Genomic DNA, 16955 nt, shown 5'->3' with positions numbered 1-16955 from the left:
ATACATAGGACTAAGGCAGAGGCTAGCAACAACCTCCACCCCCGTCTCCTCCTACGGAAACTACAGCTCCCAGGATGCACTACCTCGACCTGGTTCTACAGTCCCTGTGTGTGTGTGTGTGTGCATTGCATGCTGGGACTTGTAGTTTCCCCCTGCAGCGTGTGTGTGCAAAGCGAAAGGGAAGAAGAGGAAGCTACCTACAACTTTCCATGTTATGCAAATAACTCGGTGTTCCTTCCAATCGGAGGTGAGTGGGCGGGGCCCAGGGTCCCGTGGTCCGCGGCCTTGCTTTCTCTGTGCCCCTTGTCTCTTTCCTTGCTTGGCGTGGCCGCCATCTTGTTCTCGCCGCGTGTTGGCTGCGGAGGGTTTGCCGGACTCAGGTGAGAACTTTCTATTTCCTCCCCTCCTCCACCGCTTCTCCATCCCCCGTCCTCGCACCGGACCCTCTGCCCCCCCCCCTTCTATCAGTGGCTCGGCCCGGCCCGGCTCGGCTCGCACGGGCAGAGGAGCGGTCCGTGCTGTGAGGGGCATGGGCCTGCCCCGCTGCCTGAAGGGAGCTCGGCTTGTTCTGCGGAGTCTTTCCCCCTCCCTTCAGGGCTAGTCATGGGGGGCGACCCAGGGCAGGGACCTTTCCCGCCCTTAGAGCTGGATGTGGGGGAGGGGGTCTTCTCCACGACCGTAGACCCCGTGGGCTTCAGGGTTGGATATTGGGAGGGCCGCCTCCTTTCCAAGGCACGGACCCACTGGATATGGTGTGGGGAGAGGGTGCTGCTCTCCTGGGGGTATAATCGCTTCCCACCTCCCCAGGACTGGATATTGTGTGGGGAGGGGGTGCTGCTCCACTTAGCTATAATCAGTTCCCAACTCCCCAAGGCTGGATTTTGTCCCCTTCTCCTTTTCAGGGGCATACCCTGCTTCCCTCCAGGTGTCGGGGGCAATTAATATTGTGGGGATCTCTTCTGCACCCCCTCTCCTGCTGAAAATGATGGGGAATTCTCTCCTGTAGAAAACAAACATCTTTCTCCCACCTCCTTTTTTCCAGCTGGATTTTGTGGGGAGCCCCTATCTCAGGACATGTCCATTATAGGGACTCCTTCCTGTGAATGTATTTGGAGGCTCTGGCATCCCTTCCCCCTCATTACCACCTGAGGCTAGCACCTTTCTTTCTTTGCCAAGTATGGAAGTTGTGAGGGGTTTCTCCTTGCTGAACAGTGAAACATTAATGACTTCCTGGGGCAGACCAGCTAAAAGACTCCCAAAATTACTGTATGCAGAAGGTGTTGGGTGCTTTCTCCTTCTAATTGTGGTGGTTTTGGTTTTAAGAAAAAACAGTAATCATCCCATTTTATGCAGTGGATACTTTAACTTCATAATGGATGAGTTGAATATCATAGCTCTTTATTGTGTGAAGGGTGTTGTGAGACCATGGTATTTGTGTAGCCTGAATACCTAATAAAATTTATTCATTCAAAATGTACTGCAATATTACTGAACTGATTGAGATTAATCATGGGAATGGCAAAGAAAGCTTACATTTTAAAGCAGTCTTATGAAAGACTTCCTTTTCCAATGTCACCTTGCCATTTTTACTTTATTAAAGTGCAGTAGTTTTAGAAATGACTCTTGTGAAATGCATGCTGTTTTAGAAAGTAAATTGAGTTGCCTGTCACTCAGCTGTATTGTAAGTTTATTAGAGGTTTTTTTTTGTGGGGGGGACACGACAAATACACTGATAGGATGGTAAATTAATATTAAAATTAGAATAATATGTTAACTGTGACTGAATTTCCTGGTTTCTGTCAGTTTGTATCAGAATGCCGTCCCTTCTCCTAACATATATTTTCTTCTGCATTCTATGTCATTTAGATCAGGGGTTCTCAACCTTTTCTGAGACACCCCCCCCACCCCCATGCTATAAAAACTCCACAGCCTGCCTGTTCCACAACTCGTTTTCTGCATATCCAGTAGATTAAAAGCCAGGGCTGGCATTAGCAGTAGCAAGCAGGGCAATTGCCTGGGGCCCCATGCCACAGGGGGCCCGCAAAGCTAAGTTGTTAAAGCTTTGGCTTCAGCCCCAGGTCCCAGTGAGTTGAACACCGGCCCTACTCTGTTTTGTTTTTTTTGTTTTTTTTTTGGCGGACCCCCAAAACCTGCTTCTGGGCCCCCGATCCCTGGTTGAGAAGCACTGATTTAGATGATACGGCTTACATTGTCTTGAGCTCTTGTTAGCGAATGTTTTTGTTGCTTATGATATTATTTTAAAGGACATTACTATGAACTTGAAAATTTATAATGTACATTTAAAAATATTTTTAAGTAAAGGTAGTGTCATATAAAAATTGAGCTGATTTGTGCAATAAACTTAAAATTTAACATCATGCTAATATGGTCGGTATACTTATTCTTCAGACACAGCATCATGAATCAAGAAAAGTTAGCCAAGCTTCAAGCTCAGGTCCGAATAGGCGGAAAGGTAAGAAGAGGAAAACAACATTAAATTCATAGAGAGACCTGCCGTATTTTATTTTCATTGTATATTTTAGTGGTCTGAAATAATACTGCTGTTATGATCAGGTTCATAGCACACTGGAGTCTGGAAAGTATCTTTCTTTAAACCCAAAACAGTTGGTTGCCAATACATGGATATTTTATTCGGTGACTTAATCTTTTCAGTGTACATCAGTTTAATGCCTAAGGGTAGAAGGGTGTTTGTAGAAGCTTGTAGCATATAAACTTAATTAAATATGAAAAATACACTTTTGCCATATTTGTAAGATTTGCTTATATTTAAGATACTTGATGAATTGTCTTTCTGGTAAAACAAACTTTGTGCCTTTCTTAAAATAACTTTTGGAAAATAAGAAAGAGAACATCTTGAGAAAGGAAAGAAAAAAAAAGAAGGAAAATGTAAATGTTTCCTCTTATTGAGAACTTGCTGTGAAACACTTTGATTTGTAAATAAGCCAGTGTAAATCTCTTATACTGGACCCTTTGATATTAATTTATCCAATGACTTTATGCTTTTAAAAAAACCCTAGGAACAAGCTTGTCCAAGTAAAGCCTAACATACTAAAATTTTATAAAGGGTAAACTGTAAAGAACTTTGGGTCATGGGACTTCTCTATATTCTAGAGCGAATGAGAGATGGAGCATACTGGGGTAGTATGATTTTAAATTTGTGGAATAGTGTATCTTCTGGGAGAGAATTGTTCAGCTCTGTATCATTTGCTGTGAACTTTGGAAAACTGGGCCAGGTTGTCAACCCAGGCTTGATAATTATCAGAGCAGCTTTGACAATCTAAGTGCAGTACTCAGCAACTTCTTTTTGTTTAAATTAGTTAGTTGATATTATGGTACATGTGACTGTAGCGTCCGATCTTCAGAGTTGCTGACTAATGTTTCTTGCATTGTCTGACTTTTTCAGGGTACAGCTCGCAGAAAGAAGAAGGTGGTGCACAGGACAGCGACAGCTGATGACAAAAAACTTCAGAGTTCACTCAAAAAATTGGCAGTAAATAATATCGCTGGCATTGAAGAGGTATAGTGGTATAAGAAGTTAATTGCCCTGTCTACATTGTTCACTTTTACCATTTTTTACTATTACCAGCAGGACAGTGGGGTGGGAGGAGGTATTGTTTCATATTCTCTGTGTATATATAAAGTCTGCTGCAGTTTCCACGGTATGCATCCGATGAAGTGAGCTGTAGCTCACGAAAGCTCATGCTCAAATAAATTGGTTAGTCTCTAAGGTGCCACAAGTACTCCTTTTCTTTTTGCGAATACAGACTAACACGGCTGTTACTCTGAAAATTGTTCACTTTAAAATTGACAGCTGGCTAGACGTTGAAATGCTAAGAAAAGTTGGGTCTGATTCTCATCTCACATGGTGTAACTCCCTGACTTCGGTGAAGTTACTCCAGGTTTACATAATTGGTGTAAATGGTAACAGATTTTGCACCCTAATTACTTTAAGCTGTTGGTATTGGAAACTGGCTGGCTGCCTGTGTTGCATATACCTTTGAATCGCTTAAAAACAAAATCTGCTCAAATGATTTTTTTTTCTTAGTAAAATTGGTTTGTCTGAATTTGATTACAGTTAAACATTTCTGACTCTTAAATTAAAGTTACTTGGTAAGCAAAACAGCGTGCCTGATGCTGTACAAAATGTAAAGGAGAAACATAATGTGGACCTCTTTCTAGATTTCAAGACTTGGCTACTATATTGTTACATGGAAACAAACAGAATTGATTAACAATCACAAGGAGCAGTTGTGGGTTTTGTTTTGTTTTTTTTACATTTTCAAAGACACTAAATACTCTCTCTCTACATATAAGTTATGATCCCAGTTAGCTGAATCTGGCCCAACTAGACAGTAATGGAACCTCTTCGATGTTTTTAGAATATCTTTTTTAAAAATACAAATTTTACAGGAAAGTCGGAGTATTTTTAAATTGACCTTCCTAAGAAAATTGACCTTCCCATGTGCCACTGTGTACAAATGAAGAGAATGCTGAGATAATATGTAGAGGGGAGTGACCATAAATTAAAAGTTATTGCAGTATTTGGCTGAAGAAACATAAAACATTCGATTAATTTTAAATTTTGTATTGTGTATGTGGAGGCCTGCTCCTTCAAGAGGTCCTAGTGCCTCTCATAGGGTGACTATGAATTATCCTAATTTTCTTTGACTATTTGTTTGAGCACAGTTAGTGTGCTCTGTGCTGTACAAAACTCAAAGATAAACACAGTCCTTGCTCCCCTTTACCCAGAGCTTAAAATCTTAATGCACAGCCAAAACTCTTTAGATACAAACTGTTCTGGGAAACTGAAGGGATGTTATCTGGACACTGCTGGCTTCCATTTTAATGACTAGGCCCTCACTCCTGAAAGTTGTTCCTCTTGGCCAGACCCACATTGACTTTAGAGGGCTCTATCTGTGCAGGACAGCTTGCAGGATTGAAGCCTGGGTGTGAGAGTGCTTATCAGTAAGGTGGGTTGAGAATGATGAACTGTTTAAGTAAGAATGATCACCATGCACACTGAGATCTGAAACAAGTTCCAGGCATAAAGGACATCATGCAGCTTTATGAGACTGTTGTCTAAAAACAGGTTTAGAGTCTAATTCTACATTATTTTAAATTAATCTTTATTGTGTAGGAACATTCCCTAGGCACTCAAATCTTCAGTATTTGTTTTTAAGCTTAGTCTCTGCCTTTTCCCCATAACATCTCAGTTAAAAACAAATTGAATGACTATAATAAAACAAAAAAACACAATGTTATAAATATGCTGCCATTGACTATGTTTACCAGGACTTTTTCTTTCCTTATTTAAAATAAAGACATTTCCAAAACACTCTTATTTTACACTCATTCTTTCTCAGTTTCAGAAAAAAATACCTTTCATTTTCTTTCCTTCTCCATCTAGTTTAAAACAAAACATGACAAAACCCAGATATACTGTTCCTGTTTAGAGGCAGAAATGGACTAGTGGTCCATCTAGTCAGGCATCCTTCCTCTGGCAGTGGCTAATTCCAGATGATTTAGAAGCAAGTGAAAATCTTCATCATACCTATGGTCAAGACATTGGTGTGATTGTGTGGGCATAGAGGTCGGTGCTGGGAGAATTGAGGCGTAAGGGGCTTATGATGTGCATGGGTGGACCCCTGCACTCTCATGGATTCTTTTGACTTCAGTAGGACTTCGTACAGGTATAGGGATCCATCTCTGTGCATCGTATTGCAGTATTTGGACCTAAGTTTTCAAGTATTTACCATGGAAGTAGGAGATGCTTATTTTTCCCTCTGATCTCTTCCCAGATGATAATTGGCTTATGCTCTGGAGCATGATGATTTATATAAATTGTTGTCCTTGGCAGGTCACTTTTTAACCAAAACAATTAATTTAACTGTATGATAACACAATAGAACACAGTAATCCATTGCCACGTGTTTATCTGAATACTAGTTTCATAAAGGAACTTCAGCTCTCAACTTTTGCATTTCCATTCAATGTACATGTCCTTCTGCTATAAACCTATATTCCATTTCCATTACAGGTTTGGCTAATTATAACTTTTTAATTCATTTTTATTACTCTCTAAGAATTGTAGAGACTTTTCTAAATTCTCTAAATATAGGCTTGAATATTTAAAAATGTTAATATAAACAATGTTGTTTTGCAGCATTTGTACAGACAAAACTATTAGAGTATATTAGTGAAATGCATGAAATGTACTAATTGTTCTGTATTTAAATAGGTGAATATGATAAAAGATGATGGAACAGTTATTCATTTCAACAACCCCAAGGTCCAAGCTTCCCTTTCCGCTAACACTTTTGCAATTACTGGTCATGCAGAGGCTAAACCGATCACAGAAATGCTCCCGGGAATCTTAAGCCAGCTTGGTGCTGACAGTTTAACAAGTCTCAGGAAGTTAGCTGAACAGTTCCCAAGACAAGGTGGGTGTCCCTATTTGGATCATCTTATTGAAGATGTTTAAAAAGTTGTATCACCTTTTGGAAAAGGTTTGGGGTAAAATTTTCCAAAGGGCTAGTGTGATGTAGGCTCTCTGGAAAACTTTATACTTGGTCTAATACTTTGTGTTTTACTAATCCAAATAAATCACCCAAACTATTTTCACAGTAAACTTCACTTGTTCTTATGAGAGAAGACTTTCTCATGCAATACAGTTTTCTTCTATATTAATTATACTACTTTTCCTAACATCTTGACTAGCACAGTGTATCTGAAACTAAATATCACTGCATTAGACTTTATGCTTTACTACTTTATGATATGAGTAGGCACCTTAAATCCCCCTGAACTATAACATTGTGATCATTAGCTTTCCATGTATTTTCTGTTTGGCTTGCTGATAGATGTTGGATTTTTATAAATTCCAAACCCACTTTCTATTCTCATAAATATCACCGTGATATAAACTGTTCTGCTCTTCATTTAATATTGCTATCCACTTAACAATGTTGTTGTAATGTAATGAAAGGCCTATTTTCAGTCTGTTTCAAGACTCTGTTACGTCGGCCCGGCTATGTGAAAAAAAGGCACATTTTTTCAGTTACAAGTTAGACATGTTTGTCAGTAGTACTGTGTTTTAAAATACCTTGCAATATTAAGTATATGGTTTCATGACTTGATGAAGCATGTCTTCTATTTTTAGGAATATAGAATGAAATATAAAAAAGGTAGATTGATATAAATTATTATTTCTAAACTGAAACTTTTAACTTGATAGAAATTTCTGCAAGAGTTGAAGTAACTTCTATAGGCAGAATAAAAGGTTAGTGATAGCTATACAGATAAAAATGCTGGTGCCATAAAATCAGGTGAGGAGAATGCATAGTATAACAGTTGGAATAAACTAGTTAATTGATACTTTTAAACATCTTTTTCTTTGATAATGCTACACTTCAATATTGAACACTTACTGTAGTGAGATGTTTACCTAAAATGCTGCTTTAAATACATAAAACTAACAGTAATTCAAGGCTCACCTGGATGTAGGATTCAGTTTCTTCTGTTTAGCAATTCATTTTGAGGTAATCATAGGCTTATATAAAATGTTTTTCCCCCTCTCTCCTCACCACCTCTCCTCCCATCTTCCTTGAAAGAGCAACCATACACTTCAAACTTACTCTCAGATCATCAAAAAATGAAACTAAATTACATTTTTCCTTTTTTCATTGCACATATTTAATGTCCCAGTGTCTCATCACTTTGTAAAACCTTTAGAACTGTGATATGCGGTAACAGTTTAAAGGTTTTTTTTTTCTGAAAGATGTACAGTACTTGATGCAGTTGTATTGTAGCATCACAATGGAATACCGGAAGGGGTATGTGTGGCCAAGGGGGCAGGAACTGGTGTTTTGAATTGAACATTCTATTTGGGGGAATGCATCTTAGCTCTTCAAATCCTGTCAATTTTGAACTTGCTTAACAATTGCTAGGCTATCAATCAACTTTCTTAGGAAAAAAAGGTGGAAATGGGGAGTCACTTTTTCAACAGTGAGCATTCTTTCATCATCTCTAATTAAAATATTGGAGGCTTAAGCTTTAAAAACAGAGGCTGAGCATGCACAGTAGTTAGTTTAACTTTGTGCACAATGCTATTGTCATTATTGTTGTAAACTCCCATATTGGAGTTTATAGTTTTTCATTTCATGTTGTGCATTGATGAAACTAGAGTCCTTGCTGCCACACTCATTCAAACAGAGAAATCCAGTTCTTAATTTCAAACTTTTTTATTCATACTTTTTAAAATATTTTTGAACATGCTCTAAAGGAAGCATAAAAATATATAGATGTAAAATGGCACTAGGTAATACCTACTACTTGTTCTAAGGTCCAACAAATTTACCCATCCCCAAGAGAACCAAGACAATTTAAATGTATATTTTAATTTCCTTATTTTCCCTAAGTTTTAGAAGAGCCAAGAGTTCAAGTCAAGACAGAAACACCAAATAATTTTCTATGTTACTAGTAGCCATAAAGAGAAAAAATCCAATTTGTCTAAATTTCAAATGGAGACATGAGCCCATTCTGATACATTAAACATCCTTGCAACCAGTCCACATTTAGGACACTTCTTAAGATGTTACAGAATTCATCTGAGTAACAGGAAGGAAAACTGGTAAGAAGGAATTGTTCTATTCTGTAGTTTTTCACACTTTTGAGTACATTTGACAGGTATGCTATATGTTGAGAGCTCCAGTAGTCTTAAAGCTGTAGTTTTATTTAAATAGAACTTACAGGGGAATGATAGGTTTCTTATGGACCCCTGAATGGGAATGCTGTATTTTTCAGAATGTTCTCTCCTTGCAGTAGTAACCTCCAAGAGAAATCAGAAGATATCCACTTCCTGTTTTAACCTGTAAATTATGGCTTTTGTTTTGTGAGAGACAAGTATTGTATAAATGGGACTAACTGTTGTGTTAAAGCATATACTTAGTACAAAACTTTTTTATAGTGTTGGATAGCAAAGCAACAAAATCTGAAGACATTGATGAAGAAGATGATGATGTCCCCGGTAGGTTCACTAGCTCATTCTATTTCTTCAATTTGAGATTTAGTTACCATTCTGATACATGTTTAGATTTGTGCAACTGTATTTCTCTTGCATTTAGAGAGGCAGTTTTGTATAATGGACTGATCATGGAACTGAGATAAGGAACTCCTGAATTGCAGCTTTCACACTAACTTACTGTGTGGCCTTGGGCAAATCACTTAACCTATCTGTGTCTTACCATCTGTAAAATAAGGATAAATGCTACAGGGAGGTTGGGAGGATTAACTATTTAATATTTGTACAGTGGCTTCAGGATGTAAAATACTATATGAATTTTCAGTAGTAATCATTGGATTACCTTCTCAGATCAGACTGTTTAAATGCATGCTCATATCTGTAATAGGAGGTACTAAGCTCCACCTACTTCCAGGTTCTGAAAATTCTCTTAAAGGAAAAAAAATAGAATCTTAAACTGGGAACTTATAGCCATATGCCATTGTTTTTAGACTTGTTCTTTTGGGGGTAAATTGTTGGAAACTATTAATTTGTGTTTTTAACACAATTATCTTCTCTATTCATCAGTGTAATTTATTATCTAAAGAGGTAGTCAGGAGACCAAAATTCTGTCTCTGGAGTTGACATGCTGTGTGACCTTGATGGTCTATAGGTCTATTCTAAAGTTTCTACCCAACTTCACACCTAGATCCTAATTTTAAAAGGTGCTAAGCCCTCAACAGTCCAAGTGAAGTCAGCAAGAGCGCCTCTGAAAATGAGATCTAGGCATCTTATGTTGAGCATCCAAAGTTAGTGGATGTTTTAGAAATTTAGATCTTGCCTTTCCTGTACCTCAAGTTCTTCATCTTTGCAAATGATACCCCTTTTGCAAAGTCCTTTGAAATCTCTAGGTGAAAAACACTATGTAATCATTAAGCATAATTAATAAATATTCGGTATCTTAGATAAAGTTACATAGTTTCTTTAAAAAATATGAAGACAGCATTATTGGGGAAATGACTATTAAATATTTCCATCTCTTTCAGATCTCGTAGAAAACTTTGATGAAGCATCAAAGAATGAAGCGAATTAAATCATCAATAGTTCTGGAAGCTGGCATGGACTAGATTTAAGAAATCAGCTATGTGGTTCCAAAGTTTTACAGAAACAGAGAACATCACCTGTTAATAGTTCAGTAATATAAATATTTTGTATTTTAATTATGCTGTTTGTTCAGCATTTTCTGTCAGTTGATTTTGCATTTTGCACTTACTCCCAGGATCTACTTTTTCGGTCAAAATATAAGAAATGTCAGTGCAGTTTGAGGGTGTGTGCATGTGCGTATGTGTATGGTGTGGGTGTACGTATAGTGGAGAACAAATTGGAGAACAGTTCTATTTAACCTTCCCTTTGCTCTCAGAAGTAGAAGTAAAGCAAATCTTTACAGTTGTTACTTTTTATTTCCACCAAATAGTGCACAGAAAGCAGTGAAAAGTGAAAGTCTTACTTGTCCACATTTCATTAATTCAAGGCATTCTGCCATTAAGACTTGGGTTTAATTTGCTGTGTTAACTATTGTATTTGCAAATATGTATCTCTTCCATGTTGAAAATGTTCACATGCTATTTGCTATCAACCTCATGTTGATTCCAAATGATACCAAAGACAGGATATTTACAGCCTGTTTGGTATGGTAACATTTTTAAAAATCAGACCTAGAAGAGTTTGCTTATTTTCCTTTTTAAAATTCCTTTATCTCTCGCTGTCTCCCTCTACTCCTCCTCTAACTTTCGCCAACTCTATCAGCCTTCATTTCGAGTCCCTTATTATAGAACTGATGTTTGTTCAACCCATTCCACATAGACTGAGCAGTATGTTCTCCTCTTGATTATGTGGGTGTACTTCCCAGGAATATTACTTGCTAATTTTCAGAGATTAGTTCTCTCTACCATCCAGAAGAGCTAGGCTGAGTCAGTTCTTGAACTTGGACATCCAGTTGGTAACAGTTCTGTGCATTACTTTTGCACAGTAACATACTGTTGCTTAAAGGACTTTGAGCTGTTCCAGTGCCATAACTGCAGCCATTAGGAGCTGACACGGCACTGTCATTCTCCAGGGCACTAGAAATTAGGAGTGTCTTGCGGATAATACTTAATGTGAGAGAAAGAGGTCGTTGATCATATTGCTGTAGCCTCCTGCTGGGCAGTTTGTGCAATGACTCTGAAGGGATTTTTTTTGGCCTATCTAACTTTGCCTATAACCTACCTCTTGGTTTGGTGTCATGGCTATAGTAGCTTATTAAATACCACAAACCTTTTGTAGGCATGCAGAGGACTTTGGAGGTATCACTGGTATACTGCAGTATTTTCTGAACCTTCCTTCAAAATGCTCAATGTGAATCCCTTTGTCAGAGGCTCTTTGAAGGTGCTTGATGTAACTTGCATTACAACATAGTTGGCATCACTGTTAACCTGTGTCAAGGGCAGCTGTGGCTTAGGAAAGCCATTTTTCTCTACATCTGTCATCTTAAATATAGCTTAATTCTGAGACATATCAGCTTTCTACGTAGGTTCATACACTAGATAACTGTAAAATACAACGCTATCAGTATATGAGAGTTCTAGTGACATCAACGTAAACTGCAAAAGCAGAGCTCTTGTGGTTTGTCATCTGGACTCAATTTATTTTATAGACTTGTTCAGTTTTCCTGTTATATTTTATATAATACATGGATCTTACTACAAAATAAAACAACAATACAAAAGAGGAAATGTTCCCTCTTGTGTGTCATTTCCTTCTCCCAGTAGCACTTGCTGAGGAATGTGTTGATGCAGCTACTGCTTTAAATAGCATTACATTCATTGTCATGTTGCGTTTGATAGCTAACATGATAGCTTATTGGATTGGGATAGATCCTGCAATACTCTGAGAAAGCCCTGAGGATTCTCACCTTCTCCTCCCCTTTTCCTGTTAGTACTAGATGGGATTCCCTTCATTCTCATGGCTACTCCAACCTTCTGCAGATTGTTGCTCTTGGTTAATGAAAATCTCTTATTCTTTCACACGCATACAAACTGAGCAGACTGCCCTTCCAATGCCTCTTCTGGCCCAGTGAGCAAAGAAAGGAGACTAGGAAACAATCTTTCAGCTTTGCGGAGCACTTCCACTAGCTAAGTGGCATGAATGAAGAACATTTAAAAGTTGCAACTGCACTGACTTTACAGATATCCAACATATTTTTTCACTACCAATCATTTAGTTACTGAAAATCCACATATTGTAGTATAAAGCATTGATTTCTGGAATAGAAAGTGTGGTAAAAAATATTTGGAAGAGTAAAAACAGTAAGAATCTGGGGTAAAAATGATTTGGTAAGTTTGTAATGAGACTTACTGATTCATGCGCAAAAGAGAATCTTTTTAATTCTTGCTATTTGGTCATTGTAACCATCATTGCTTACCAATGTTTGGAAACCAGCAAACTATATGGGCTGTGTAAACACTTTTTTTTTTTTTACTGTATCCAAAAGCTGTTGACCACTTTTGATTTGCTGCTGAAATGCTAAAGCTTATAGAAATCCATTAAACTGATTTTAATTGAAAATAACCCACCAAGGCTCTTGTGGAAAATAGCTAATGTTCCTTTAAATATAGCTAGGAAATGACTGGAACAACCTTGGTGCACACAGACAGGAGTATAGAAAATTGAATGTGCAGTATACAGGTGCCTAATTTTGAGATGTATGAATACTACATAAAGGGTGCCAGGTGTGTGGTTTTCTTTACACTATGGGATCCAGTGTCTCCATTTGGAGCCCTGAGGATTTCCTCTTTACAACTCATTTCAGTGGTCCATTCTGAAGGATAACTACACAAGACTATTTAAGAACGCAGTCATTACTTCCCTTGACCAAGACATCATTGTTGAATTACATGACACCCCTTTTCTTTCCTTGCTTAGGTAGACTACAGCACCTGCTAATCTAGATTGCATAAGCCAATATTAGCTTAGTTCTTTGGGAGCGAGTTACACGGTTGTGGTATCCAACTCTTGAGAAAACTGTGCTCATGAATCTTCTGCTTCTGGATGAGAGTTGTGGTGTTGCAGTGAACATAGCTGTAAAAGGTATGGATGGGGAGGGAAAGTTGACCTTGAATTGGACTCTATTCATGGGATGCTAGGGCAGAGTTCGAAGCATTGGGTTATGTGCTCGTGGTGACCTGAGATGGTCTGTAGATGGGCTGTTGTGGTTTATACCAGCTGAAGCTGTATCAGAGGTGTGGCTTTACTCCTAGATATAAACTGAAATAATCAAGCTGGAGATTGTAAGTGGGTGTTCCACTGTAGCTAATTCTGTGCCCAATAAATTATGCAATCTTCTGGCCCGCCAAAGATGGAAGTGGCCAGTTTTTCATTGCTGTGGCTGTTTGTCAAGTAGTAGTAAAGCATCTAAATGGATCTGAAGGCTACAAACTGATGTAACAATCTGTGGGCAGATGCCCTTAGTCTTGGAGGATGTTAAAGAGGAGGCAAGTCCTTGACATCACTCTCCATTTCTCTCCAGCATCATTTCCATTTTGCCTAGGTTCCGCTTTATCCCACTGATCTCAGCTAGTCTTTAAGAAAACTGGGAGGTTGTGTTGTTTACTTTTTGACCTGTCCCAACGCAAATGTTTGTCTACAGGGAAGATAGACATGCTTCCTTTGCTATACTGGGTCTTGAAATAAAGCATCAAGTCATAAAATTACCAAGCTTCAATTAATATATTTCTGTAACAAAATATACAATAGAAGAAAGTTCGCCTCAAATTTTCTTTAAAAAACAATTTTAAATGTAGTTTGTGATGAAGGAGCTCTTGTTAGAACTAGTAATTTGGCTCTTGCCACACATACTTTCCATTTGTAATTATAATTGTTCATTTTAATTAGCATAAAATACCATTTAGCTTTTCACGGGTTCTTTTTAGATATTGGAACCCCATCAGTACCTGGCCCAAGCCGGGGAAGCTAATGATCCAACCAGTGGACCAAATTTGGTAATGAATCCTGGTTGCATCACATGCGACCTGCAGCACGTTGCATGTACGCATTTAAAAAAAAAATCCCCACACACATGCACATGAGGCATAGCATTTCACAGTATAACCCATTTCATTGGGGCACAGTTATCAGCAATATAAAAGATTTCATTACTTTCCAAAGTGTTACAAAAGGGTTGTTCTTTAACTTTTTTAACAAAAAAACACCCTTATGCTGTTGACCTTTGATCCCCACCACCTTTAAAGAATTATATGGTTCATGTTGTTATGCTGTCCAAAATATTCCTCTTCTTTGAAATTAGACTTAATCTAATCATCTTAATTTTATTTGACTGTTAAACCATAAAAATTGAAATTCAGCTGACATGAAGATTTTAATTTTTAAAGCCGCAAAAACCAAAGAAATTTTGGTTTAAGGCTGAATCTGTATATACAGGGGCTTAATTGTTCTGTATAGGTAGGCAAAGTGTTCTTTCCAGAGTCTTGTCTCCTGTCTCGAGATTACCTTCAGGATGTTTGAATGAGAAGTAAAAGGCATTAATATAAAATCAAGAATTTGGAGATGACAATCATCTTTGAAATAATCACAGAAGAGCTGAATATTAAAATCAGGATGAACATGGAGAAGACCAAAATCATGTCAGTTTGAATGTGAAAAAAATAAAAGATCAAGAAATTATTAAAGCAAGAATATTAGGTGAAGAGGTGAAGCAAAGCTTGGTGACTCATTTCAAGGAACTTTTACATCATTAGGAGGTGCAGGCATGTTCTCTGTTTTAAAGAGACCATATAATACTTAGTACTTGCTCATAGATGACTAAAGACTGAAACAATACCAAGAAGGGTTGGAAACAACACCAAGAAGGCAGAACAGAAATGTAGGCTGGAGATAGTTGTGCCTTCTATAAAATTAGATAGGAGGATGATCAAAATTAAACCAAGTGAAGCATCTTGATGACTGAAAGATAAATACTTAGCGCTTGTATAGAGGTATGCAACCCCTGTGGTCTAGCCAGCTTGGACAAAGTAGATTAATATTTTTCTCCATTTCCAGATGAGGGCAGGAAATGGTTTGAGAGGTTGACTTCCTTAAGGCAAGATGGCACATCAGTGACCTAAAATAGGAATTACCAGGCCATGCCAAAAAAAAAAAAATCACTACATATGTGATGGCATGTAAAACAATACACAGAGGCCAAATTACAGTCAGCAATGAGAAAAGGTGAATTTGGCATTTTTGTTTTGTGATGGCAATAGTGAGGCTTTTATCATGTATTGAATGAGGAAGTGAAAAAGATGTAAGTACCAACACTCCCTTAGCTGTACATTCAATTGATATGAGGTAATCTTAAATATACAGTAATCACTGAAAAATTAATGAATGGGGATTGACAGGTTCAAGGGAGAAGTTCTAAACCGGATTCTTGTATTTTAGGATTTCATGTGCATAAATATAAACGATAAATATATTTTTAAATGTTTTTTTTACTAACAATCTAAAATCCCAAAAATACCTATCTTAGGTTTATACTCTGTTGGCTATTGAGTGCTCTGGGAACATCCTGAGGCCTGGACAAATAAAACATTGGAATTTCATCTGATTTACTACTGAAGACTGAGATATATTACTAGTTTGCTACCCCTGAATTTGTATGCAATGGAAAAGAGTGTACACAGTCTGCAATACGTGCTATGGGATTTCATGGATTTTCATAGCTAATCTACTCCATATTCAGCTCATTTTTGTACAGAATGAGTGAGAGCTTCTATCACAGGCTTATTTAATTACCAGTATCCTGAAATTTTTTCCATGGCATATAATACCAGTCTTGATCTTGGTTTTTAATCCTAAATGTCCAAACAATTACATGCTTTTCATTGTTTCGTACAAAAAGGTTACTGCACCTGGCCATTTCATGCTATTTAATACCATAGATAACTGAGAGACTTCTGGTTCCAGATTGGTGAGTAACCCTTCTAGCAATTGCAATAATGTGTGCTTTAGGAGTGAACTTTTTAACTGGCTTATTGCATATCTTACCAGCTGTAATACACTATTATGGTAAATAAAACTGCATTAGTGAAGTTTCAAAATCCTGACCAATAAAGAAACAAGAAAAACTCCAATCATGTGTGGTAATAGAATAGGCAGTGTTTGCTTATGATTAGAGCATGAGACTTGGGAGATCTGGGTTTTGTTTCTAACTTTGCCACTTGCTTTTTGTGCATCTTTGACCAATTTACTTAACCTCTCTTTGTTAGTTTCTAGAGCTGTAAAATGGGGATAATGTACATTTTCAAAAATTACTTTGAAATCATCAGACACATAAGTGGTAGGTATTGCTACTGGTATTTTATCAAATATCTTGAGCAAGTAAGGGAATTTTGAAACCTCGCAATGTAGTCTGTGCTTTTGAAAAAAAGAAAAGTGGAATTTTGTTTGATAAATATTGTCAGCTAAATAAAGATTATCTTTTGGACAAAGTCTACATGATCACTGATGACAACTGACGACATATATCCTATTGGGATCCAGGAAGTGGGCGGGCGGAAGCCCTCCCACTGCTAAAGGGTCCCTGCCCCCCAGCCTAAGGCGACATATATGTTGGGCAAACTAAATGCATAATACACCTGATTTCAAATAAATACAAAATGCATATACTGCTGTTACTAAAAATATAAAATATTTTAAATGCAATGAAAAATTGGAGTTGTATTTTGATTTTGTCACAATTGATTTTCAATTTTTCAATCTAAAGGATATTTCTTAGTTTTGTCTCCTGAGGGTTCCTTCTTAATTGGACCTATCTATTAGTAATATTCACTAGTTTTCCTGAAGGTTTGGTTTGTAAATCAGAACATAGAGCTTAGAATGACATTTACTGGCATTTTATTAA

The 16955-nt window shown here is 37.6% G+C and overlaps 1 protein-coding gene across 1 annotated transcript; it reads left to right on the top strand.

Moving 5' to 3' along the window:
* Nucleotides 1–267: 267 nt before the first annotated feature.
* On the top strand, nucleotides 268–16543 carry BTF3L4 (basic transcription factor 3 like 4). The gene is made up of 6 exons (XM_084637916.1): nucleotides 268–380; nucleotides 2410–2473; nucleotides 3425–3538; nucleotides 6260–6461; nucleotides 8987–9046; nucleotides 10066–16543. The coding sequence occupies exons 2-6, from the start codon at nucleotides 2420–2422 to the stop codon at nucleotides 10110–10112; spliced, it is 477 nt and encodes a 158-aa protein (XP_084494042.1). The 5' UTR covers nucleotides 268–380; nucleotides 2410–2419; the 3' UTR covers nucleotides 10113–16543.
* Nucleotides 16544–16955: the final 412 nt, after the last annotated feature.

Source organism: Lepidochelys olivacea, assembly GCF_965140295.1.
Source record: "Lepidochelys olivacea isolate rLepOli2 genome assembly, chromosome: 8".
NCBI classification, from domain to species: Eukaryota; Metazoa; Chordata; order Testudines; family Cheloniidae; genus Lepidochelys; species Lepidochelys olivacea.
This window is presented reverse-complemented; position numbering and strand designations above follow the sequence as displayed.

Bases quoted from the DNA above. Each gene is read 5' to 3' on its own strand.
- BTF3L4 (XM_084637916.1), top strand. From the start codon at position 2,420: ATGAATCAAGAAAAGTTAGCCAAGCTTCAAGCTCAGGTCCGAATAGGC. The intron at 2,474-3,424 runs GTAAGAAGAGGA...TGACTTTTTCAG, and splicing joins AGGTCCGAATAGGCGGAAAG to GGTACAGCTCGCAGAAAGAA. The intron at 3,539-6,259 runs GTATAGTGGTAT...GTATTTAAATAG, and splicing joins ATATCGCTGGCATTGAAGAG to GTGAATATGATAAAAGATGA.